We start from the raw sequence: 25,442 nt of genomic DNA on the forward strand, positions 1-25,442 counted from the left end.
AGCCTTTAACAACAACTATTCGCGATGCTTCCGACCCCCTAATCGCCAGCGGCAACATTTGTGTCACTTAATAACTCTCATATATGCAAGACGAAGAAGTACCCGTTCATAGGAGACCTTTGGGTAGCGTTCACCGTTGTCATCTTCAATTCTGGCAATGGCAAGCATATTGCAATAATCCCGCTGAGTTTCATCCGTCTTTCGGGCGACAACGCCTGGTTGTGTGATCTTTATGCCGTCCGTCAACTCCTTGTATCTGAGGCTGGCCGGTCAGATCAGCTACAAGACAAGAGTGGCGTTAAGCTTGACATGAACGAAGCTCCACAGGCAGGGTCTTTTCGGTTCCATCTTGGGAGTCTCTACTCTGTTTTCATAGATCAGAGCAAATATCGAACACTCACCTTTCCGTACATAAATCCACCGTCAGACATCACCTTCTCATTCGGCCTAGAATATTTTTCGCGTTTTAAAGTACCAAATCCTGAGGACAACTTCTCCACCTGGTCAGATTCAAGGTGATCTAGCATCACTCAAGAACGTTTTGATATTTCGTTGAGTCTCAAGATCGCCACGATTCGCATATGTATGGTGATTAAACCTTCAGTCTAGTTTTCGCACCTCACATTATGCTCGAGATGGTTGATATGTTGGCTTCAGTGCATATTGGGAATCGTGTACATCTGCACACGTAGTCCCATATAGCAGACCAGATGTACGTGATCCTAGAAGTGGCCATTAACCATTTGGTTTCTGTGAGAAGGGAATTCTGAACAAGTAAATCCTAACACATTTATTCAGTTATACACAAGCTTCTATGGTAGTCGAGGAGAACTACCAAAGTTGAAATCTTCGACCGGTTTACTACTTTGTGATAATTCTAATCTCATATTTGACAGATTGATGATATCTCTGTACGAGTAGGTCAGCGAGCGCTTTTCTCTTCATTAACAGGTATATATAGCTCTACTGAGTTTATTTACAGACAATCTGTTGTAGAGAAAAGGAAGGAAACATGCGATGATGCTCGTTGGATAGAATGAGACTTTGTAGATTCACTTGTTTTCACTCTCTCTTGATGGGTCGTCGTGATGACATGGAAAGGCCATGTCCTTTTTCTCCTATGGTTCGCCAAAGAAAAACTAACCAGACACAACATATTTGTATTCACATTATAGCCAACGAATGGAAGCCTGCATGAGATTTTCTGCTGGAATGTTGTGTAGCAACAATAGTTGCTATTGAGGGATTTGGTAATGGTTGTATCATCCACTGGTCTCTGCGTTGCAAATCTTCATGCTGTACAATACTATTCTGAAGCTTTCTTTCTGTAGCTAGTATCTTCTAGGACACCGCTTACTACTCGTCTAGTGAACAACACATGTTGACCTATCACTGGTGACTCTATTCATATCCAGCTTCCGCTGTTTGTACAATATAGCGGACCTGAATGTGATAGTTGATGTCATGTCGTTATCGCTGCGGCTAATTTGTCGAGAAGTGTGCTGTAAATCAGAGTGATAAAGTAGAATCTGAGCAGATACAATGGCATACACGAAAAGTCAAAAGTAAAATGAGCGCATCGGAAAAAAGCCACGTCAGTCTCAACACTGGTGGTGATAACCGCTTTTATCGTTCATTAATATTTTCTGAAGAAATATACTTGATCGCCTTGTCAGGAGTTTGCACATTCTTCAACGCACCCATTCAGTCAACATGGGAACAGACAAAGTTCTATTTGCAACTATCCCTCCAGTCCTTGGTGAGCTTGCTAAACAACTTGAAGATTCGCCATGGACACTTGCAACAAATGGCGATCAAGTCACCTCTCAAAACGCTCTTGAAGCTTCCAAAGCTGTCTTCGACCTTGGTAAGCTACAAGGATTCCTCTTGAAGCAGCCAAAGAGCTATGCTTATTGGTTCCATATTCTCAGGTATTGCACTCGAACCAGTTTCTCATCCTCATCTCCATCCATTTCTACTCTCAATTCTTGAACCGCCTTCCATCGACCTTCGCTCTAGACCGAAAAGCCAACCCAAGCAAGAAAAACTTGAACAAGTCATTAAGCCTGAAGAAATACTCCCTTATACGCCTCTTCCTTTTCTTACAATTGACTCTTTAGATGCAGAACAGATTTGGGCGCAACTTGAACTGCGAGCACCTTCAATAATAAAGGCTTTAGCCCAAATCAATGAAAACAACCCCGAAGATGATTTTGAAGGCAATCCAGGAAGCGACGATAGCGACGAGGATATTAGTATTGATGAATTTAAAGACATGTTGCGTAACGCGGGCCATCCCGTAGACGAAATGGATGAGGAAGAAATTGCAGCATTGAAAGACGAGATGGATGATAACATTGAAGATGAAAACATGACTCTTGAGGAATTCAAAATTATGCTGAAAGAGTCAGGAAATGAAGGTGTAGATGAAATGACAGAGGCAGAACTTCAGGCTTTAAAGAAAGAGATGGAAAATGGAAGCTCTGAGGGTGATGAGTCTCAAACAGAAAGTGACGAAAAAGAGTCTATTTCTGAATCAGAAGAAAGCAAAGAAAGCGAAGTTGAGATCGGTGAAGATGGCGATGAGATACCTCACAATTCTGACCTCACTCCATTAGAAGACGATTCTGATAGCCAAGAAAGTGCAACAGAAGGGGAAAATACAGATGTTGTCATGGAAAATTCTTCAGGATTCGTAAATGACTCAGCTAACAGATCGAAAAATCGCCATCCCACTCTCGATGATGATTTCTTCTCTATCGATGACTTCAATCGTCACACGGAAGAATTAGAAGCGGGCCGTCTCTCATCTGGCCGATTAAGTGGCATGGAGGAAGAAGATGAGGATAACATTGATTTGGGGAGCATTTGGCTAGATGATAGTGGCGATAATCAAGGTATATGACTGAGTAATAACTACTAGGCGAAAACAGAAAAGGCTAACAGATATGTGGTTACAGAAATTGGATACGCTGATTTTTTTGCGCCACCTCGTTCATCGCGTTCTGTTAAACTCGCTAAGCCATCGTTAAAAAAGTCAAACAAAATCGACAGGAAGTCCCAGAAAAGCACCAGTTTTGGTCGGCAGATGGATCTGGAAAACGAAGATGAGAAAGATAGAAAGATAGAAGATACTAGCGGAAGAGATGTCATGGGATTAGTTAAAGGCGATCTGTTTGGAGACGAAGAGGAAGAAGAAAGCAAAGAACAAAGTCTGTCTCATTTTACGTTTCCACATCAACGACTACGTCTGACCCCTTATGTAGTGTTGTCAAGCCATGAAAAGCGACAGGCCGCTATCACCGAAGAGATTGCTCAACTTGAATCTGAAGCTGTTGGTCCCAAAGACTGGACTCTTCTGGGCGAAGCTAGTTCCCGTGCTCGACCGGAAAACTCATTGCTAGAAGAAAACCTTGATTTCGAAAGTGTTGCAAAGATTGTACCCTTGATTACTGAGGAGAGTGTAAAAAGTATTGAAGAGATGATCAAGCAAAGGATTCTGGATGTGAGTAGCCTTTAACAGCAATGGCTGTCTATTGTGGCAAAAAAGTGATTAATTCATTCCAGAGCAATTTTGATTCATTGATACGTGTTCGAGCATTTGAACCAATCCCCTTTCTGCCATCCAGATTCTTTGAACTTCAAGATACACAATCTTCTAAATCACTTGCACAAGTGTACGAGGATGAGTATCATGCAGCTACCACTGGAATCAAGGCGGTGGATCGGAGAGACGAAAAACTGAAAAAGGCGCATGACGATATCGAAAGTTTGTGGAGCGAAATCTGTTACAAACTAGATGCTTTAAGTAGTTTGAATTTCGTTCCTAAAGCTGTATGTACACATCTACTGATTATTCCAATACAAAATGGTCATATGCTGAAATATTGGTTATCAGCCCAAAGCTGCCATCACAACCATTTCTGATCTTCCTACAACATCAATGGAATCAGCTCTTCCTCCAAGTGCATCTACATCCGCTATGCTTGCCCCTCAAGAACTTTTCGCTGCTGCGTCCGCTTCCTCTCTTGTTGCCCGTTCTGAGCTTTCTCCTGAACAAGCTCAAAAATTACGAAGCAAAAATAGGAAGCAAAAGAAGACTGAACGGAAAAAGTTGGAAGAAATGGCGAAGCTATATGGGAATGCCAGGAACAAGAACGATAGAAAGGACAAAGAAGAAGCGCTGAAAGAGTTGGTCAAAAACGGGAAAGGTGTGACGGTTGTAGGGAAAACTGCAAAAGATGGCAAGCAGGGAATGAAGAGGGGCGATAGGGAAGACGAACCTAATAGCAAAAGGTTGAAATTGTGATGGCGGATGTACTCTCTCGATGTACAGTTGCATGTATTTTATCAAACATCAAAGTTATCGTTGTGGATGTTGACGGACATCGCCGACCTCCACCAACAAATCTTTACTACAATTGCATTTTGTGACCAATATCGTCTTTCCAAACACAATATTGAAAAGACGTTTATATCTTGCATACATGCAAGAAAAAAAAACTCATACAAACCCCACTGGCTCAACATGACGCGGCCTAAGTTGCACCACCACCACCGTCGTCATTCAAGACCACGTTCTGTATCCCTTTCAAGCTCAAGTCCGTCACCACCACCCTTGAGGCATTCTAGCCCTCAAAATTCTCCTCTACCTCTTCACAGCCCAAAAGATAAAAGACGCAGCTTCAGTACGGGAAAACATCTCAAAGTGCCCATAAGAGGCCCATTGCCCAATTTTGCGAGTCGGTCTGGGGACGATCCTCTTTGGGATGAGATTAACGATGGTTTTTCGACGCAGTACGGTGCGTCGGCCAGCAGCGTGGCAAGTGTGAGCGTCAATGAGCCAAGGTTCCTGGCAAGAGGATCCGTAACAACAGAGACGGAGGCGGAGGGTAGAAGACGAGGCATGCCAGATGTATGGCAGGGAAGCATAAATGATCTGACTGATAGGGTACAAGTGAAGTCTAACTCACATACTCGTGGCCTTCTGACAGCGCAAACAAACACTCGTCGCTCTTATTCGCCAATGGCTTTGCTTCCTTTTCGACTGGGATTTGCTCGACCTCTGACATTTAATGTTAAGGGGTGCAAAATCAACATCGTTTTGGGTATTAATGTGACAAGACAAAAATGCGAAAATGCTTTGGTGCTTCTTGGCGTCGCTTTGAGCATTAGGGTACTGGGCCGACAGTGGAGAGAGAAAGCTTTAGCTGCTGGTAAGTTGGTGTCTTTTCGTAAGAGCTCGTTTGCTCAGAATTTTCTAAGAAATCGGCCTCTTGTCAGGATTGACGATTCTTTTTGCTTCGTTCAGGACGCAACAAAGCTCATATCGATGCTTCGCAAATACTGGACGGTTACAGCCCTCTCCAGCTATATATCCGTTTCACAGTTCTGCGAAAACACCAAACTTGAAAGAGCGAACGTCTTATATGATGGATCGTGGATCCACTCCTGTTTTGAGAAAAGAGGATCCAAAACGTGCTGGTACAACAGGGCTGGAACTTGTGACTGGCGAAGATGATCGGCTAGACATTGGAGGCCGGGGTTGTATCTGGGGGACTGAAGAGCGAGAGTATCGGTAAGTGTATTTTGATGCGTAAACTATGCCTATCACCTGATGTATTCCCAGAGATTGTCTTGATGATGGCCTCATCTTTGCTCTTCTCTTAGGCCCACTTGTAGCTGCAGCCTTACTTCACTCTGCACTTTGGCAACTTTCAACATTCTCACTATCGCCTCTGCCAAAAGAATGGAACATTGAGCTTCCTCTTGTTCTGTCTTCAACGCCCATAAATCAAGGATTAGGAACAGTTCCTTCAGAGAAATTAAATACAAATACAACCAGAGCTCTATCGGCACTAGCAACTTCACGAAGAAACTTGGTACAACTTTTCACATTATGCTCCTTCGTCCTGCTCGTACATCTCCTCCGATCGACACAGCTTGAAGCTAAAATATCTCCTGCTTTTTCCCATTCAAGTACATCATTTTCATACGCGGATGATATCAATCGCTTCCAAACGCAGCATTCTAGTGGTCGAGGAACTTATTGGCTGAGAAAGGGAGAATGGCGACGAACCAGGAGCGTGGTTGGCTTTGCCTTTTTGGTGACTCTTAGTTGTCTAGGAGTTAAAGGTCTGACTGCTTTAATTGGTAGGGGCGTTTGGAGTGGTAGGCTTTTTCTATTTTCTCTGCCCATGAGAATGGAATCGGATCTTCGTATCCTTCTCGCGTCTCTTTATCCTATTGTTGGCCTCTGCTGACTATCTATCTCACAGATATGTCTTCATCTGATATCGTCCTGGCCACTCTCTTCTATCAATTTAGTATATATGTATGTGTTAGGCTGGCAAGGAAAGGTTTTACCTTGGGAGAACTGGCAGTTGTTTGTTGTGCAGCGACTGCTATGATTATGGAGGTAATCAATTTGACTCGAATGAAAGTTCGTGCTTTTGTTCTTCCTATTTGGTATATAGTGATTGCCTAGAGTTAGATAAGCTGAATTTCAACGCAGATGGGTTTGTTTCGAACACCTTACATCAAGACTTATCGTCTACCCACACCGCTTCTCATCTTCCAACTTGCTCTCGTCCCTGGATCATTACTCAATGGTTTCCTCCTCTCTCCGCTACTTTATCTATCGCGAAACCTGGCCCAAAAGCCTGCCCATCGCCTGAGACTTCCACATGAGAAGCCTGTTCATCGTCGCCTTCTAGCCTTGGGTTTCTACGCTGGATCAGCTTTGGTGTGTGGTGGTATAGTAGGTGTTTGGGCGCAATGGTGTCTCGAATGGAGAAATCCTTGGAAATGGGGCTTCGTCTGTCTTTTTGAAGGCAAGCACAGTTGGACACGGCCTGCTTTGATTGGATATTGGAGTGTTTTAGCTCTCATATCGATTGCTGCCTGGGAAAGACAATTAGCTCGTGCTCACCGACACAGACAATATTCCGTCCCGGGACTTGCTGCTACTCGAGGTGAAGTCAGTTACACCAAACAGCTCTCAATCCCCACATCACCAAAGCAGAAGATTGATGGCATAGCCGCATTTAGTAATGTACAAGGAAAATCGAGCGGTGTGGCTACTCAAATGATGAATGCAGCGGACCAAAGACTACCCATCCTAAGTGTCAATGCAAGAAGAAAAAGCTTTCACGCTTTGGCAGTTGTTATGTTTGTCCCTGGTATTGCAATTGATGTGAGTTGCTCTGTTTGTATTCCTGTTCTGTTGCTATTTCCAAAGTCTCTTGATGCCAATTCCTCTTTGCATATTTAACCTTTTGTTATCGCCAGAATTCTTCCCCTGTGGCCTTCAAATTGTTTTGAAATTTACTGAATATGATATTTAGCCTGTCTTCACCCACCTGTCGTTTTCTGTTGCATTTGCCGCATTCACCTTCGCCGAGTACATTCGGTACTTTGCCCTTTGGCCATTTGGAGTCAAGGTACACCTTTTTCTCAACGAGTTTATTGATCATAAAGACTCTGGCACGGCCATTTTGAGTCATTTTTACCTGTTAGCGGGATGTGCATGTCCCTTGTGGTTTGAAGGGTATGTAGTCTATCTTTTGGTCCACGTCTCTTGTCAATTATAGGCACATGATGGCTGATTTTACTCCAAGACCAATCGAAATACTTTCTTATTTCGGAGTCCTTGCCCTTGGGGTTGGCGACGCTCTGGTACGTATTGCTCAATGCTTTTCCATCTTACTCCGAGATTTCCTCCATTCTGAAACAAATTATAGGCTTCTATAGTCGGTCGCCGATTCGGTCGCTTACGATGGTGTACTGCGTTTGGTAAGACAGTGGAAGGGAGCGTGGCTTTTTTCATGTCAGTGTTGCTATTTTCAACATTGTTGTGGATGTTGGGTATTGTGGATTCATTCAAGGTCAGTCTCTTATCCTTGTGTATTGGCCGAAGCACTGCCGTACTACAACTACCACTGATGCTAATCTGAATACAGCCTGGTCCTTACATTATAACCGTAACACTGTCAACCCTTCTGGAAGCATTCTCAGCGCAAAATGATAATTTGATATTGCCAATGTTTGGCTGGGCAATCGGAATTCTTATGGGACTCTAGTTAACTCTACAAATTGCATACTGTGATGCATACGGTCTTGAAAAGTATTATTAATGTCTGTCATTACATTTCCCACGACGCACTTGCTGATTATCCATCACTTTCTTTGATCGACATTCGGTTTGTCTACGTAGTTTTCGTATCGTTTATTCATCTTTCCCGAGGACGTTACTATCAATCCTTCGCAGTACCGAGTCGGCAAAATTTACCCCCCTCTCAGCCAGCCTCTTTCCTGATAATACACAAGTATTTCCGTATGTACAGTGTCTGGTGTACTCCGTTGTCATTCGTCGTGAATGGTTGGCCAGCGACCACAGCTCTATTCTCTCACAAAACCATTCTTTTGTGCTTTTCTTTCCTTCTTTACTTGCTTTCACCTCCTTCCACCTCGTTTTGCTTCTTTTGTATCGCACCGGCCCGTAGAAGATTAACTGATACGCAATAGAATGGAAATACCTGCCTTCGATTCAAAAGCATCCCTCTGGCAAAGCAGCCGTGGCGCTGCCAAGGACGTCGAGTCGCTCAAAATCGCCCACCGCCAAAGCAAAGTCGTCATCACCCTGCAACCTTTCAGAAACATCCTCTGCCTTCTTGACCACTCGCCAAGCAGATAAAAGCGCCTCGCAACAGTGAAACCGCTTTCTACCACACCTATCGCCCACACTCCTAAGCGATGAGTGACCACTCCGACCTAGCTGCCGAATTGCCCGACAACACGCTGCTGGGAATGGATCAAGAATTATCCCGCGGATTAACCCTATTATTTCTCGAGGAGAGAACTCGTGGCGGTCCATATGCCATTGACGGGAAGGATGAGGTTGAAAATGCTCAAGGATTAACCCTTGCAGATGCAGAGGAAAACAAGTCATTCCAAGCCGCTATCCAAGCATCCACCGATCGTTTGCTCGCGGCATCAAAAGACAGCGAGCATTTGTTGCGCCATTCCGACTTCCAACATGGCCCTCCCAGCCATTCCGCCCGACACTCCGTCTCACAAGGCGGCACCGACAACCTGACGATAGCTGAGCCAGATGGACTCGACCCAGAGTCAAACGATGAATACGTCAAGACAGAGATCTCAAAGGCGGTTGATGTCGCCAACGAATTAACGAAACGAATGTTGACGAGGGTTGCTGCTACCGGAAAGCAAGGCAAAGACTCTGTGGGAGACATTGATCCTCGCCTGGTAGATAAACTTTACCGTGATACCCTCCGCCGTTCACTGGAGCTGATCAAGAGCAACTGCACTAAAGATGATACGGATCGCATCTCTATCGCCAGTCTCCTGGCACGACGTCGATAAACCTACGGGATGGATATCTGGAAATGTCCATCCAGTTGGGATCTGTCTGCCCGATGGCTAGAGGCGTAGAGACACCAGACGATGTGGGGTGGGAGGGTCAATGGTAGCGCCATAGAGACGATGCATGAGACGTACCGTTCTGTAAGCTGGCGATACTCCCAGAGTGTTTAGCGTCGAGCCATGTGGAAACACCTCGTCGTTGCTGTATGTAAAGAGGCGTGCTGTCCAACGCGCAAACACACCCAGACCGGTTGTCGTTTAGGTATGCCGTGAGGGGTGTCTATAGCGTGCATGTCACAGCATAGACAGGTCTAGGATTTGGCTCGGTTTATACATAGCGCAGAACGAGTAAAGGTAACAGAGAGAGTGACAACGTGTGCAACGACCCAACGTCGACGTGATCCCGTTAGGCGTGCGCGTTCTCCCATGCCTACGGAAGGCACCTGGTGTGCGACACTGCGTTTGTGGATGACAAGTAGATAGATAGTACCTATGGATGGCGTTCTGATACAGCCAATCTAGCCCTGGTGCTGCATAAAATCAAGTATCTGAGGTAAAACAGCACAGGGTTCATCTCTCTCTATCCATTTCCTTATCCCTGTGTTCCTCACTGACGGACTTATCCAACGACTACACCAGTGGCAGTGAAAGCGCTGACGCACTACCACTTGCTCCTCCTCCATGGATGGATCACCACTGCCTCACCGTGGCAAGACGTTAACGAAAAGACGAGACCGAGGCGGGTCTATGGGTGGACGATGCACCAGGCTGAAGCGACGAGAACGTATACGACGGCATGCGTGGCCTTGAGCAGTCACGGACTGGCCACGGTAGGAGGGAGTGTTCCACCGGAGACCACCTGGCGTGATCCCACGTCTCGCGGTCGTCTTGGGATAAAGGTCTGCGATGGGTACGGGACGAGACATGCATCACTCCGCGGCCAAGAAGGTTGTGTGCACTGCAACGAGACTGGGTGTGGACGAGACTGGGTGTGAACACGACTGGGACTGCAATCAGCTTGGAGAGATACGCCTGCTGGAGTGAACACGAGTGGCAACCAAGATTCATCTCTAGATATCTACTCATCCGCCCTGCGTCCTTGCACTGCTCCCTCCTTTTCCCATCATTGCTTATTCTCTGTATACACGCTTTTTCCTGGTCCAAAAGTCTGCTCATCCATCGCTTATATTGCGTCTGAAAGATTCCCATCTTCCCTACCAAGCAATGGCAGCTCTTCGTCCCCCTCAAAATCATCGATTCTGTTTGCCAACAGCGGTTTTGCTGTCTCCAAAATGGTCTTCATACCTCGTAAAGTGTCTTCGACTGAATTTAGCCAGAAGTTTCCCACTCCATGGGACTCGAGCATAGCTGCTTCTATGTATCCTTCGACTTTCGTGAGTCGACTGTTGGTTGCTTCTATCGCTCTCTCAAGATCTTTCTCGGTGAGTTGGGTCCTATCCAGTATTTTCGCCAATGATACCATATCCTCCTTAATCAGAGGGAACCATTTACCGAAATTACGATATTGACTATCATCACCTTTAACGCCTTTTTTGGTAAAGCCATAGTGTTTTATTAAAAGATCCAATTGTTCCTTGGCAGATTCCAATTCTGAGTTGGCTGCCGTATTGTCTGAACCTCCCTCCCTCCGTTTGGAAAAACTTGATGTCACACTGGAACGGAGATCCCTAAGTAACCGCGAAACGCCAGAGCCATCGTTGTTGGAGTCATTGCGGCTGTCCATAGTGAGATAAAGAACTGTGAGGAGTGGCCACTGGGTATCCGCCCCCGATTATATACCACAGCGACGCAGCCCAACCCAGCCGTGGTGACCGGGAACTACGCAATGTTCCTACAATGGAAAGGCGAGTCGACGCATTCCTGCTCTGGCGGTTTCCTTTGAACTGGCAGCATCGTAGCTGGAACGTCTCGTTGTATGGGCCGATTTAGACACTGCTTCTGTTGAAAATGCAGAATGAAGAGTTAAAAGAGAGATGTATTTTAATCTAAATTATGTGACGGTATATATAGGGTGAGTCCAACTAGATACACAGTAAAGGAGGTTAATTAACTATAGCGTTGGACCGTTAAATAACGTATTTTCGACATTCTGTTGCAGAGAATGATGGTGTTGGAAATACTCTATCATTGACCCTTGAAGATCCAGCTGAAAATGCGCGATTCCAAACAGCTATCGAAAATGTTGCTTGTAAAGTGTTTGAGGAATCAAAAGATGGAGCGCGTTCGTTGAATCGTCCCGATGATCGATCTAACCTTTCAAGCCATTTTCACAGTAGTCTTGTCTCACAAGACGACCCCGACGCTCTGACAGAGAGGGAGTACGATGAACTTCGATTCGGCCCAGAGCCAGCCTACGAATACCTCAAGAGGGAAGCTGTAGGTGTTGTAAATTGAGATTTGGAGCAAGAAGAGATGCATTCGAGAAAGTTGAATAACAACTTTAAATCGCTACAAGAATTTGGATCCGTCTTAATTAACTAAATCGTATTAAAGCGTAGGACGCCGTAATTAAGCTTAATTTCAACAGTAAGGGCATCCGATGTCGCTGGAGAGTTGACGAGGCAAACGTTGATGAACCAAATAGTGACGAAGCGGTTGTTGGCGGAGCGAGAGTTGGCGGAGCGAGAGTTGACGAGTGATGCTGCCACTGGGACGCGAGGCGCAGACTCCGTTGGGGATGTTGATCTTACCCGGGCAAATGAAGTCTACCGTACTGCCCTCCGTAGCACAGTGGAGTGGATTAAGAGCAACTACAAAAAACCTGATTCTGCTCGCACCTCTGTCACCAGTCTCTTGGAGCCACATCAATAAACCTACGGGATGGATCGTTTGAAAATGTCTATCCATGTTGCGATGATCTGCCTACCCGATGGGATGGCGAGGATAACAGTGGGATGGTGTAGCGGTAAGGTAAAGATGGATGGCGTAGTGGAGACGCTGGACGACGGGAGCGAGGATGATGTGTGGTGGATAAGGGATGGTAATGGTCAATGATAACGTAATATAGATGATGCATGTGGCGTCTGGTTTTGGATAGGCTTTGTAAGCGGATGACGCTCCTAGAAGGGATGGAATGATCTAGAATGTTCTGGGTTGAACTCATGGAAACACCCCGTTGCTGTATGTGGAAGGGTTTGTGTTGGGTGTGGATGGCGATTGTCAAGGCGCGGACAGAGAGCAGTCAGTGTACGAGACGTTTCAAGACGATGAAGATGTTTTTGGGATAGAGTGCAGCGTTGACAGAGCCTGCTGTCAGAAACACAGCAAGCAAGGATGGTGGAGGTTGTGTGTTGGGTTGGATACACTGTCCAGGAGAAGATGTATATAAGGATAGACAACCCAGAGACACAACCCCAGAGAATGAATCTAGCTTTCTGTCTCTATATATCATATCCTAACTACTAAGTAGTATCTCGTCCCAAGGGCATAACCACTGTAACCACCCGAGTGACCCAGTCTTGACACCTGCCCTACCGCCGAGCGAAAGGCAACTCTTGGGACGGAGTCAGGAAGGTTGATTATTCTTAGAGATGATTCTGGACCGTTGTATGAATGGCAACCCTTTCGTGACTCTCCCGTTCCCACTGGTTCATCACCATTCTTATGAACCGTCTTGCTTCCTTTCACCTCTCCACCGATAGTCTTGAGCAGCGACATTCCACTCGCGCTTACGCTTATCCCCATCCACTCAGCCTGACATATCATCCGAGCCCAAATAGATATACCACAAAACATCCAGCCATCTCTACTCGAAATATCGACATCCAAGCATCCCACTGGGTATGACCACAAGCCCATGAACCGAGACGCGATGGAGTGATAGTACAGCGTTTCACACTCGCCAACTCGAAACGCTCCAACATCCACGCAACTCCAGCACGCTACTTTTCAACCACACCTTGGTCAAGCGAGTAAAACACAGGCGGTACCGTCACGCATCAACGCCATGCACCCAGCACCACCCTTGCAAGCGACGGTCACGCAACGGCCGCGCAACGTGCAGGTGGATGTGAAAGGAAGCTGGGAACAGAAGAGATCTTTTGTACGGCATTGCTTCGCTGACCCGTTGTGCGGTGACTGAAGCTCCGTCAAAGCAGGCAAGAGAAAGGGAAAGCAGCATTTGCATCCAGTCCGCTTTCCATACTTATACTTGAGCCTTGTCGCCACCTCTTTCACCTTGACCATTAGTAACATTCTTCTCCATCCAATATAACCATCCGACCACAGTCTTTCTGTCACCATGAACACAAGTGTAAATGATTCCCAACCACCAAGCCAAGGCGGCTCCAATGCTACCTCTATTGGGGAGAGGGTGGATCATACGACTGGACAACATCTACTTTCTGCAAATCCTGATTCCCACACCAGTGGAAACCCAGACGGGCTTAGTCTGAAGCAATGGTCAGGATGGTTGGCTGAAGAATTACAAGATGCTGAAGATAAGAGGAGGCGAGCGCCTGACTCCCTTAAATTGGATCTGAGAAGTATTATGTCAGAATTTGCTCTGATTTCTATACTAAGTGATAGAATAAACACTATTCTCAATCGCGCTAAGACGGAAACATCCAACGCAATATCACAGGAAGATTTGGAGCAAATAGAAGAGATAGCAACCCTTCAAAAAATGGAATGCGACGGAAGACAAGAAATTTTGCCCGGAACGATATGCGAGGTTGACACTTATGCCCATGAAGTTGAAAGGTCCTTGGCATTGATCAAGGAACTCCAGTCTGCCAAAGTGAACGGCAGACCATCTGTGGCCGAAATGGAATCTTTTCGCTCGAGATATGGGAGGAAGGGGAAAGCACCGAGTAAGCATCCGTCGATCCAAAGATGGTACGCTTACAGATCTGCAACAGGCAATTTTTCGGTCATTATGGACAAATAGGTGTCACAAATGGGGTGTTCTGGGGGGCTTCCTTGGGACGACTTATAATAACTAACTCTTAAGACAGCTAATTAATATTCATTCCCTAGAGAATTTATGGAATGAGTCTGCTATTTATATGCCCTTGTCCTCCAACCATCTAATATCCGTTACTCACCAACAGAAACCTAAAACACAAGCTGAGTGGTCTGACACAACACCAATCCAACCTTCACAATCCTAACACCCTCCCCAGCAGCGCCTTCCACCGCCCCATGCCACAAAAGAGACACCATTCAGGCTGCCTTCCATCTGGCAAAGTCAGCACTCGCATAAAAGGACAGATGACGCATGGTCAAGACGCACCCGCGTAGCGAGGATTCTAGTAACGAGCTGTCCCAGCTGCAGGCTCAAAGGTAAGTACTGGCGCAGGAATTCCCCCGCCGCTCTTCTTTTGTGGGCCTGTTGGGTCGTTACCGATAACAAGGGTTGTGTCTTACCGTCTCGCTGCGGTATATAAGCGGGAGACTGGCACCCAGCTGTCTCTCCTCAACGTTATCCGCTTCCGACATGTCTTTGTGTTACCCCAGTAACGACGTCCCTGTGGATGAGAACGCTGTACCGGCAGGGCACGATTGTGAAGTGTCTCAGTCAAACTTAAGTTCTATTCTCAAGAGTGGACGAAAATGGCCGTCTGGTCCATGGCACCGCCGTGCCGGAGTACATTTAGGTTACGCTGTTGAAGACCTTGACGAAATGACTGAGAAGAGTAATTTAATCCCCAAAGAAGAAGCGGCGGAAATTAGGGATGGTATGAGTGGTTTAAGCACGACGCTGAAGGAGAAAGAACCCCCCCATATAGATGTTGTGGCAACCATAGAAAAAACCGAAGAACTTGGCAACCAACTCTACTTGTATGGTAACAAACCAACATCCGGCGATTTAGAAGGAAGTGGCATAAATGACGTTACTCAGTCTCTGCGTCGCGCGCATGAAGCGTTGTTGGGATTGGAGTCAGCATCATGTCAGAACCATGGAACTCTGACATGGAATATAGCCGATAATTCTGAGTCATAGGTATATGTCTCAGGCCACTGGTAGTCTCTTTAGCACTCTAAGTGGCAAAGAGAAAACCAGAACAACTATAAGTCTTTATATGTATATATGAACAATAGGAATATCGAGAGCAATGGATATGTATAGCAATAAGGATAATGTTATTGTCAAGGATGATGTACAAGGTGCGGATATAAGAAGACAGGATGCTGTGTATGCCTCAGAATGGTATAGTGGGTTGAACTAGAACCTGGCTGAAGGATGCAGAGCAAAGAAGATATAAGGAAGGGATTGTGGTTCATAGTTCCCCAAGGAATGAGTCTTGATAGCTGTCTTCATCTGTTTGAAATAGATACTCCTACATACTCCACAAGTCCCAAGCACTCCCAGATCAAGCCCAAGAACAACCTCATTCCTGACACGTTTCCTCAACACAGCGTCCTCGATACATCTTCTCGACAAGATTAACTCTACTCCCGACACTCTGGCCATTTATCATCTCCCTTGAACGTCTTGAGTGTGCCTGCCCACAAGCGAGACGCCATACTCATGAAAGGTTTCAAAAGTTCTTTTTGGGTGATCTTTCTATTGCTAATGTACGAGGATCCACCGTTAACAAAGTCTTGGAGTTTGTAGCCAAGTTTGTCGGTCAGTTCTCCGACTTGGACAAAATCTACCTCGGTTCGGCTGCTTGTTTTACGCAGTGTGGACATTAATGTCGAGACTAATGTGCAGAGTCCAATCACAACAATCCCAACACCCTTTCTTGCAGGCCTTCCATCGTCTCATGCTACAAAAGAGACACCCCTCACGCTGCCTGGTGGAAGGCAAAGCCAACACTCGCATAAAAGGGCAGATGATGCATGGTCAAGATGCACCCGCGTAGCGAGGATTATAGTAACGAGCCGTCCCAGCTGCCATGTTGCCGGCTCAAAGGTAAGTACTGGCGCAGAATCTCCCCCGACACTCTTCTTTTGTGGGCCTGTTGGGTCGTTACCGATGACAAGGGTTGTGTCCTACCGTCTCGCTGCGGTATATAAGCGGGAGGGTGGCACCCAGCAGCCCCTCTTTACAACCATTCTCTTCCAACATGAATTTATCTCGCATCTATAACGGCGAGCTTCAGCGCTCGACCACTTGGCAGCAACAGCAGGAACCTCAATCTGGGCCAGGATCTGACACGTCTCAACAGGGGTCCGCTTGCAGCCCAAGTGTTGAACCACCTAACCCACCAGATCAGCCAGGCTCAAGTTCTTTCAAAAGTGAACGAGAATGGCCGTCTGGTACAGGGACCTACCGTGCCGGAGTACATTTAGGCTACGCTGTTGAAGACCTTGACGATATGACTAAGACGAGCCATTTAATCCCCAACGAAAAAGTGACGGAAATTAGGAATAGTATGAGTGGTTTAAGCACGACGCTGAAGGAGAAGAATGCCACCGATGTAGATGTTGCGGCAACCATAAAAGAAACCAAAAGACTTGGCAACCAACTCTACTACTATCAAGACAAGCCAGAATGCAGCGATATAGAAAGACGTGGCATAAATCACGTTACTGAATCTCTGTATCACGCGCGTGAAGCGTTGTCGGAATGGGAGTCAACCCCATCGGAGTCGGCAAACAGCATCGCGCCGTCCGCGTTGAACGACGCAGATGGGTAACGACTCACACCATGGTTCATGGTGCGTCGACAGCACCAGCGGCCACCGGGTGTACCCCATATACCCAAGGGAGTAGCGTCGGAATAGCTAGAGGGTGATACAACGATGCATGGCGAGTGGTTAGATCTCTGATAGGTGGCAGTCGCCACCCCTGTGCACTCTCCCAGGCGTGTCTCCCTGATGGTGTCGCCGTTTCCACGTCGTCTACGCCTCATCTTGCTGCAGCGCACACGACGACCTTGGCCGCGGCACGATGCCCACACTGGAGAGGTGGTTTCGCGTAGGCATGAGTGTTTTGTCAGTGGAAGCGTTGCAGCGGTCGTCCAGAGGGCAGCCCTCGGCGCGTAGCCTGTCCACGACCCGATGCATTGTCATAACGTTGGGATTATTGCATAGTATATAGGCAAACAGGAATGCAGCTCGCATGGCATTAGGGTGACCTTTTCGTACAGAGTGTGCATCTGAATGAAGAGTATTATTCATAACATGCATGTCTCGTCGCGTACTCGTCTACCCAAACGACAGGACCCACCGCCGGTGCTTGATTCCCAGGCCTGGTTATCTCGGGGGGATAGCAACCGTGTGTGCTCTTGAATAAACCTCTGCCTTCTCTCTTTCAGCCCGTTGGTCCATAATGGTCGAAAAATCACCTGTTGTAGATCTGTAAGCTTACAACAATATTTGGTGCGACAGATGCTTACTCGGTGCCCGCTTCCTCCCATATTTCAAGTAAAGATGGGCCATTCTGTCCAAAGATGGTCTGCCGTTCGTCATGGCAGACTGGTATTCCTCGCTCAAGACCAAGTACTTTTCAATGTCTTTGGCATAGGTGCCAACCTCGCATGTCGTTCTGCCCAAACTTTGTTGTCTATATTCGCATAGCTCTTTTTGCAAGGTTGCTGCTTCTTTTGTTCTCTCCAAATCTTGAATAACTTGGTCCAATTTCGTAAAATCTCTCTGTGATTTTGCGTTGGATATACTCGTCATAACGTCGTCGAGAATAATGTTTATTCTATCACTTTCTCTAGAAATCGCAACAAGGCTTTTTCTAATATATTCCAGATCCTCGTTAAGGGAGTCAGGCGCTTGCTTGCAATTATTTAAAGCATAAAGCGCCTCTTCAGCCGACCATTTCGTCCAGTGACGCAGACTAGGCTCGACTGGGATTCCACTGAGATTGGCGTGGGAATCAGGATTTGCAGAAAGTGGTTGTCCAGTCGTAAGATTCACCCCCCCCATAGAGGTAGCAGCAGAGCCGCCTTGGCTTGGTGATTGGGAATCATTTAGACTTGTGTCCATGGTGACAGAAAGAGTGTGGTTGAATGTTTATATGGGATGGAGAAGAATGTTACTAATGGTCAAGGTGAAAGAGGTGGCGACAAGGCTCAAGTACAAGTATGGAAAGCGGACTGGATGCAAATGCTGCTTTACCTTTCTCTTGCTTGCTTTGACGGAGCTTCAACCACCGCACAACGGGTCAGCGAAGCAATGCCGTACAAAAGATCTCTTCTGTTCCCAGCTTCCTTTCACATCCACCTGCACGTTGCGCGGCCGTTGCGTGACCGTCGCTTGCAAGGGTGGTGCTGGGTGCATGGCGTTGATGTGTGTTGGTACCGCTTGTGTTTTACTCGCTTGACCAAGGCGTGGTTGAAAAGTAGCGTGCTGGAGTTACGTGGATGTTGGAGCGTTTCGAGCTGGCGAGTGTGGAACGCTGTACTATGACTCTATCGCGTCTCGGTTCATGGGCTTGTGGCCATACCTAGTGGGACGTTTGGATGTCTATATTTCGAGTAGAGATGGCTCGATGTTTTGTGGTATATCTTGTTGAAAATTGCAGAAAGAAGAGTAAAAGAGAGATTGTAGGCTTGAGTGCCTCACTGTAATTACAAGTTTTATTACTTAAGGTTCTCGTAGAAAGGCTTAAGGTCGAATACCGCAAAACTAGCACTGGTGGTGCATATGAAATGAAGTATGAAAGAGAAACTATTCTATCTACAATTATGTATTCTACGTTGACGGACTTATCCGGGTTTTCTCATGTGGCAGCGTGAAGTGCTGCATTTTTTTATCTTAAATTAAGTGGGGGTATATATATAACTAGTACAACTGTAAGTGCAAGCCCTCCACATCGCCACACTCTGGAACGCCGAGGGATTTTGAGAGGGAACATGGATGGATAAGGTTGAATGATAGATAGATTTCTCATCTATACTCTTTTCTATGCAACACAAGTGCTAGTTTTGCTGTATCAGTGACAATAGTGATTACGCATTCATTAGATAATACCGATTGTAATTACAGTGAGGCACTCAAGCCTACAACAACTATATATACTGTAAAAAAGGAGGTTAATTAACCATTGCGTAGGACGGTTAAATAACTTGTTTTCAACATATCTATCTGGGCTCGGATGATATGTCAGGTTGAGTGGATGAGGATAAGCGTGAGAGCGAGTGGAATTGTCAGGATGATGTACAAGGTGCGGACATAAGAAGACAGGATACTGTGTATGCAGAGGAATGGTATAGTGGGTTGAACTGGAACGTGACTTCTGGACGTAGAGCAAAGAAGATATAAGGAAGGGATTGTGGTTCATAGTTCGCCAAGGAATCAATCTTGATAGCTGTCGAGTCTATTTGAGATAGATACTCCTAGATACTCCACAAGTCCCAAGCACTCCCAGACCAAGCCCAAGAACAACCAAACTCCTGACAGTAAAACGTGTGTGATATGGAGTATTGACAGTAATGTTTCCTCAACACATCGTCCTCGATACATTTCCTCGACACGCAGCACATGGTTCTCGACAATGACCCATCTGCATCATTACACAACGACGGCGGGTCATGGTCATGGATCATAGTGATAATCAAAATCCCCGCTCTGAACGACAAGGTCACCATCTGCCATCCAAGTTGCATTCCTATTTGCCTACATTCCCTCTCATCATTCCCACGTTATGACACGCTGTTTGCCGGCTCCGATAGTGCTGGCCTGAATTCTTTCAACGCGTTACGCAGAGATTCAGTAACGTTTGATACGAGCCTTTCCTCCATGGCGTTCCATCCTTGAATGGCGTTGAGTGGTTCGTAAATGCTGTTGATGTGTCCTGTGGCTGTCGCACAATCTGCAGCGCTGAGTGTTTTCTTCCCCGCTATTTCCTTTAAACCCTCCATATGACCCCCAATGACCTTCTTCGCTGGGCTGGTGATTAAACCGCTTTTAGTCAGAGTTTCATAGGCAGTGTTGGCGAAACCTAAATGTACCACACCAGGGTGGATCGTTGATGTAGCTCGCCAGTCTGGTTGGCCAGTGGAAAAAGTAGAGTCTCGCTCAGTTTCTGGGTTAGATGGTTCAGCACTTGGGTGACGAGCGGACCCTTCAGGCGCTTCAGATCGTATGTCATACTGAGAATCCTGCTCTGACAGCGAATCGCTGCGAGACATAGGCATGTTGGGAGAGGATGAATGTGGAGAGGGGCTGCTGGGTGTCACGCTCCTGTTTATATATCGCAGCGAGACGGCAAAACACGGCCCTTGGTATGGGTAGCCATCCAACAAGCCTACAAAAGAAGAGTGTGGACGGGATTCTGCTGCCAGAGCTACCTTTGAGCCGGCAGCATGGCAGCTGGGACGGCTCGTTATGTAGGTGGGACTTGACAGTGCATCCTCTTTCCTTTCATTCGAATGATGGCTTTGCCTTCCATCAGGCAGCATGAGGGGTGGATCTTTTGTGGCATGGGGTGGTGGAATGCGCTGCTGGGGAGGGTGTGTCAGAACGTTGGAATTATTGCATGGAATATAGCCAATAAATAATAATGCAACGTAGATTGCATTATTGTGACCTTTTCGTACAGAGCGTGGGTATTAATTATTGCTAATATTCATGACATTGAGTCACTGACCGACAACTGAACTCCTGTACGGGTGGTGAATGGGTCTTGGATGTCACGCATAGCTTGCGAATATGGGCGGTAAGTCTGATAAATAATGGTCTCGTCATTTTAAAGCATTATTAACTACTTTTCGAGCTTCCGCGGAGAAATAAAATGTTTATGAAATGTTGAAAGGTTGCATCAACTCCGCTTCAACTGCAAACGAGTGTAAGCGACTCGATCTCGTTGATAGTTTTCAAGTTGCGCTCCACTGCTGGTTTAGCAGAGGAACACTTTCAAAATGAAGCGGTCATCGTCATTCTGCTGCATATCGTTCATTCAACCATAGACATGTGCAAGACAAAAGTAAAAAAAAAAGATGAAAGGAGGCGTGAAAAGAATAGTTCAAAAAATACAAAAAAAAGTCTTCCTGTCGGAGAATCGAACTCCGATCTCCCGCGAATCGCCTTGCTTTCAGTGACAAGCGAGCATACTAGCCGTTATACGAACAGGAATGCTTGACAGGAAGTCATAGTGTGATTTTATAACCCAGCTGACCCATCTCTTTTGTAGTCGGTCGCAGATCTAAAGTTACTCTGTGGTCATTGAAAACTAAAGCATACAAACCAACTCCATTATATATATGCACATGACAATACTACCTCAATCTTCAATACGATTCTGTTATCGCCATCGTATTTATCGCGATTAGCTATGGTTTAGATGTCTTGTCGGGTTTATACATCGTTGACGCCACGACTATCTTGGGACAAGAGTAGCTTCGCCGAGGCTTGTCTGGCTGGACTAGTCACGCTTCAGACCCACTTTCTTGATATTAGCTAGAAGCGCTCCTCTACATCCTCTCAAAGTCTATGCGTGTCGGCCCAATCTTTGTTCATTCAGCTATGCCTCTCTCTGAGCATACACCATATCGTCAACCGTTGGAAAGAAACAGATTACATATCCATGGAAGGGAAAAAAAAGACACTATAGGAAATCAAAGTTGAAACACGCTGTCAAGTAATTGTTGGGAGTGAGTGTTACGACCTGACGAATAATTGAAATCTAAGTCTTGACCAAAAAGGCCACGAAACGATAATTGAATAGTGTGGTTCGTTTATTCCCTGTTGCTATCCAGGGTCATAACAAAATCTCGTATTGTTGAATTTTTTGCAACTGCTGATATAGTATGAGTGTTTGCAACTTATATGCTTTGTAAGCACATGTGTTGTCATTCATTAGGAAATCTTATGAAGATCTCTTCCATTTTGCTCATCATGGCTGAATAGTCGACGAGAGCCTCGTGATTGTCTATTGATTTAACGGACTAGAATTGGATAAAAGTATCCAACTGATAATGATGAGAGAAATGGGTATACGTTACAGAAACTTGTGTAAAATGAGTTAAAGCTGGTAATATTAATAAAGTTTTGACAGGGAAATGCTTGCAGGTAAACAGCTATGTTGCGTGCATCTTATGGCACGTTTAGAAGAGATTAACTTGGGTGGTATACTTTAAAAGATTCCACAATTGGATTCAAAAATCCTTTTATTCGTCACACTGAGGCGAACAGGTGACTTTGTACGCAGATCAATCGTCAATACTCGGACGTATCTTGATGGTATGTTGAATGAGGACTATTTGAATTGAAAAGCCATTGATGCGCGATAGTTACCTAGAGCTTTCTTCTTCATTAAACGTGAGATTCACATGTTTCGCTCTTCGGTATTCTTTGGTTGGCAGAATACCTTCAAAAAATGGCTAGTCCATATATCGTTGCTATCGATTGGTATCCTATCGATCAAAATGTATTCTAATAAAAGTCAATCTTGGAAAATTGACACCAGTGTGATCCGAGCTAACCCTTGTTAAAAACATCTAATCAGCCTACTCAATTACTGAAGACGGAGATTTCAAGTACATTCCTCATGTAGAACAGCATGACTTTACCACTAAGATATAATGAGAGATATGGCAAGTGACTGAGCATAGCGTACCACCATGTGCTTATTTTTTGCCTTCTTGGATCCTCTTTGTACAATGCTAGCTTTGAGCCTGACTCCACCCGATTAGTTTACCAAGAACATCGGCAACACAAACATCTTGTCCTGATATGGCACAACTGTACTCGTGCCTGACAGAATGGGCAACGAAAATGGCGCGGTAATGAAGAGCAATAGCAATCACTATGCCCATATGCCATAGCTAAAAGTCATAAGTATCTGTCTGACACTTCAAGCAGGATGCTGCCTGACGCAGAGTGAAAAAGTTTCACGGATTTTGAATAACGTACTTGGTGACTGCTCCCCCAGAGATCAAACTTTCCAGGCCATCTGCATTCCGGAAAGTGAAAAGCGTAGAATAACAGCCCAATGACATAGACGAGAATAGAATACATAAACGGACCTAGCATCGAAGGGTTAGTTTTGAAAGATCCTGAAGGCGTAGGAGCACTAGAAAAAACTAACCAATAAAGCTCGCAGCTTTTTTCCGCCCATACTGAAAAAACATGTGCGCCATTGGTGCAACCATTGCAAAACATAGGAATAGAAAAAAAGATATTCTCAGATGCTACACCCAAGCTGTTAGACTGCTCCTCGTTCCTCCAACATAGATTCTGTGGAAGACCTACCTTGTTGCGCCGCTCGTTGAACCACCTCTGGAAAGGTAAATAACTTCCGAGTCCACCACACAGAAAATTGATTGAACAATAAAACAGCACAAGATGCGATTGGCAGTAAAATCCGTTGTAGACAACTGTACCAAAAGAAGCGGCAATGAGCCAGGATATACCAATATCTGGATAGCGTCAACAGAATCATGCAAGCATGCGTAATTGAGACATACAATCTACACAAGCACCCCATTCGAACCACTTTCTGCTAGCACACCCACTCAACACATGCCACCCTGCAGAACTAATTAGACAAGACGTAGCAGCGATAAGGTAGAGTATGAGAATAGTCGTATCAAGAGGATGTGCATTTGGCAGTGGAGATTTAAGGATAATGAGCTATTGTGGAAGAGTGAGCGACTAGTGATGCCAGAGAGAGTAAGCTTACTGGAATGATGCAAAAGATGAATAAGGTTGGTATAAGGTGCGAGTGGATATTGACTATAACGATTAACTTTTTCTAATAACTAAAATAGGTAGAATCATACCAGTTTCATTGTGTAGTTCGAATGCCGATTTGATCAATGGCACAGGCCCCGTTTTGAGATGCAATGGTATGAATCGGCTATGACTCTTATTAGCATAAATAATAGGTGACAGATCCCCAGCCTATGACATACTATCCCGCATGTATATGCTCATTGTTCCTCCATATCGCAGGTAGGTCATCATAGGCAACGAGACGCCGACCATCGCTACTTCGCCGTAAGGCTTCAGCTACGGAGGGACCTACACCTGAATGTGGCCCAGATAAAGACCGAGAGAATTTTGTATCGCTCAACTCTGGGTGAGTGAGAATGTATACTGCTTCTCGATCTTCTTCATCCTCCTCATCTTCAGATAATGATAGCGAAGGTGAAGAAGGAGTACTGTCCGCATCGGTGAGCCCTGAAAGTGTTTTTCCTGCGAACGCTTCCGACCTTGATCTCTGTGGTCTGACTTTTAGGGTATATGGTGTGTGAATCGCTCCTACCGACTTTGACCTAACTGCGCGACGACGAGCAAGTATTTGAGTAGAAGCTGGCGTACGATTTGGAAAGAGATATTCAGGTTCATCCTCGTCGTCAACATCTGCAGTTAATAAGCGCGACGGAGGGTGTTCTGAAAGAGCTCTTCGCCAATGAGGTCTTGAGAGGCCGGAGGCATTCTGATCCAAATCTTGTTCTTCCCATCCCAGACGTTCCCAGCCTGCCCATTCTTCTGAGGGAAGCAAGGCATGAACGAGATCAATCAACCGTTTGCGTGCACTTTCAATCCCTATCTTGTCCTCTTGTACGTCCTCACCAATGGTCGACAATCCAGGCAGTGCAGAATCCACCATACTCAGCCTCATAGGTAAATTTCTCAGCCATTCTCGGTTTATTCCAACGTTTGGGACGTAAGGTACTTGTGGCAAGTGAGGGAATGACGGTAAATAGCTAGACGCTTCTTCGCGAAGGGCTGACAGATGTGACAACAGATGGAGGTAAGTGTCGTAAGAGTAAGAAGATGCCGCTCCCACATTCTCGCTGCTTTCTGTGTTGCCAATAGGTACTCGGCGACGGAGAGATGAATAGCTTGGCAGGGCAGAAGTGTAAAAGGCCTGACCGTCATCTTGGGAGTCGCTCTCAGCTGTACTTGACCCTCCAAGCATGTTTGCCTCTCCAATTGCCCCCGATCGCTGGTGAAGTTCATTGCCCATGGGTGCGTCCATCAGCCTATTGCGTAGGGCGAGTTCAATCTCTCCCAGGTAGCCGAGGAGGGCTGTACGAAGGGTAGGCAGAGGAATAGTAGGACGAAAACGAGGAACAGGCGGGTAAGAGAGTCGTCGTCGCCATGTTGAAGGCTCAGCGTCAGCAGTTGAAGGTGAGGGCGAAGATGGCATGGGTGGATAGTTGATAGATAGATAGATAAAGATTCAGA

At 45.9% G+C, this 25,442-nt stretch overlaps 11 protein-coding genes across 11 annotated transcripts; 7 read left to right on the plus strand and 4 right to left on the minus strand.

Moving 5' to 3' along the window:
- Positions 1-1,713: 1,713 nt before the first annotated feature.
- On the plus strand, positions 1,714-4,309 carry L203_102288 (uncharacterized protein; the record flags this gene model as incomplete). Its single annotated transcript, XM_066211715.1, has 6 exons — positions 1,714-1,867; positions 1,932-2,897; positions 2,961-3,212; positions 3,267-3,505; positions 3,568-3,834; positions 3,899-4,309. The coding sequence occupies 6 exons, from the start codon at positions 1,714-1,716 to the stop codon at positions 4,307-4,309; spliced, it is 2,289 nt and encodes a 762-aa protein (XP_066067812.1).
- A 219-nt stretch (positions 4,310-4,528) lies between these two features.
- On the plus strand, positions 4,529-8,081 carry L203_102289 (uncharacterized protein; the record flags this gene model as incomplete). Its single annotated transcript, XM_066211716.1, has 9 exons — positions 4,529-5,216; positions 5,266-5,578; positions 5,630-6,171; positions 6,279-6,442; positions 6,515-7,195; positions 7,347-7,549; positions 7,620-7,677; positions 7,743-7,886; positions 7,962-8,081. 9 exons carry the CDS (start codon positions 4,529-4,531, stop codon positions 8,079-8,081), a joined length of 2,913 nt encoding a protein of 970 aa, XP_066067813.1.
- Positions 8,082-8,808: 727 nt separating this feature from the next.
- Positions 8,809-9,384, plus strand: L203_102290 (uncharacterized protein; the record flags this gene model as incomplete). Its single annotated transcript, XM_066211717.1, has 1 exon — positions 8,809-9,384. The coding sequence occupies one exon, from the start codon at positions 8,809-8,811 to the stop codon at positions 9,382-9,384; it is 576 nt and encodes a 191-aa protein (XP_066067814.1).
- A 1,183-nt stretch (positions 9,385-10,567) lies between these two features.
- L203_102291 (uncharacterized protein) lies at positions 10,568-11,128 on the minus strand (the record flags this gene model as incomplete). The annotated part of the gene is made up of 1 exon (XM_066211718.1): positions 10,568-11,128. One exon carries the CDS (start codon positions 11,126-11,128, stop codon positions 10,568-10,570), a length of 561 nt encoding a protein of 186 aa, XP_066067815.1.
- Positions 11,129-11,557: 429 nt separating this feature from the next.
- On the plus strand, positions 11,558-12,216 carry L203_102292 (uncharacterized protein; the record flags this gene model as incomplete). Its single annotated transcript, XM_066211719.1, has 4 exons — positions 11,558-11,598; positions 11,667-11,781; positions 11,904-11,931; positions 11,990-12,216. The coding sequence occupies 4 exons, from the start codon at positions 11,558-11,560 to the stop codon at positions 12,214-12,216; spliced, it is 411 nt and encodes a 136-aa protein (XP_066067816.1).
- A 1,429-nt stretch (positions 12,217-13,645) lies between these two features.
- On the plus strand, positions 13,646-14,293 carry L203_102293 (uncharacterized protein; the record flags this gene model as incomplete). Its single annotated transcript, XM_066211720.1, has 2 exons — positions 13,646-14,216; positions 14,265-14,293. 2 exons carry the CDS (start codon positions 13,646-13,648, stop codon positions 14,291-14,293), a joined length of 600 nt encoding a protein of 199 aa, XP_066067817.1.
- Positions 14,294-14,842: 549 nt separating this feature from the next.
- On the plus strand, positions 14,843-15,349 carry L203_102294 (uncharacterized protein; the record flags this gene model as incomplete). Its single annotated transcript, XM_066211721.1, has 1 exon — positions 14,843-15,349. The coding sequence occupies one exon, from the start codon at positions 14,843-14,845 to the stop codon at positions 15,347-15,349; it is 507 nt and encodes a 168-aa protein (XP_066067818.1).
- Positions 15,350-16,418: 1,069 nt separating this feature from the next.
- Positions 16,419-16,991, plus strand: L203_102295 (uncharacterized protein; the record flags this gene model as incomplete). The annotated part of the gene is made up of 1 exon (XM_066211722.1): positions 16,419-16,991. The coding sequence occupies one exon, from the start codon at positions 16,419-16,421 to the stop codon at positions 16,989-16,991; it is 573 nt and encodes a 190-aa protein (XP_066067819.1).
- A 558-nt stretch (positions 16,992-17,549) lies between these two features.
- Positions 17,550-18,290, minus strand: L203_102296 (uncharacterized protein; the record flags this gene model as incomplete). Its single annotated transcript, XM_066211723.1, has 2 exons — positions 17,550-17,641; positions 17,693-18,290. The coding sequence occupies 2 exons, from the start codon at positions 18,288-18,290 to the stop codon at positions 17,550-17,552; spliced, it is 690 nt and encodes a 229-aa protein (XP_066067820.1).
- Positions 18,291-19,948: 1,658 nt separating this feature from the next.
- L203_102297 (uncharacterized protein) lies at positions 19,949-20,946 on the minus strand (the record flags this gene model as incomplete). The annotated part of the gene is made up of 3 exons (XM_066211724.1): positions 19,949-20,407; positions 20,597-20,749; positions 20,896-20,946. The coding sequence occupies 3 exons, from the start codon at positions 20,944-20,946 to the stop codon at positions 19,949-19,951; spliced, it is 663 nt and encodes a 220-aa protein (XP_066067821.1).
- Positions 20,947-22,724: 1,778 nt separating this feature from the next.
- Positions 22,725-25,404, minus strand: L203_102298 (uncharacterized protein; the record flags this gene model as incomplete). The annotated part of the gene is made up of 11 exons (XM_066211725.1): positions 22,725-22,730; positions 22,788-22,818; positions 22,864-22,897; positions 22,945-23,071; positions 23,160-23,272; positions 23,335-23,437; positions 23,499-23,665; positions 23,714-23,879; positions 23,929-23,981; positions 24,029-24,105; positions 24,161-25,404. 11 exons carry the CDS (start codon positions 25,402-25,404, stop codon positions 22,725-22,727), a joined length of 2,121 nt encoding a protein of 706 aa, XP_066067822.1.
- Positions 25,405-25,442: the final 38 nt, after the last annotated feature.

This window comes from Cryptococcus depauperatus, chromosome 3, assembly GCF_001720195.1.
Source record: "Cryptococcus depauperatus CBS 7841 chromosome 3, complete sequence".
Classification (NCBI taxonomy): domain Eukaryota; kingdom Fungi; phylum Basidiomycota; class Tremellomycetes; order Tremellales; family Cryptococcaceae; genus Cryptococcus; species Cryptococcus depauperatus.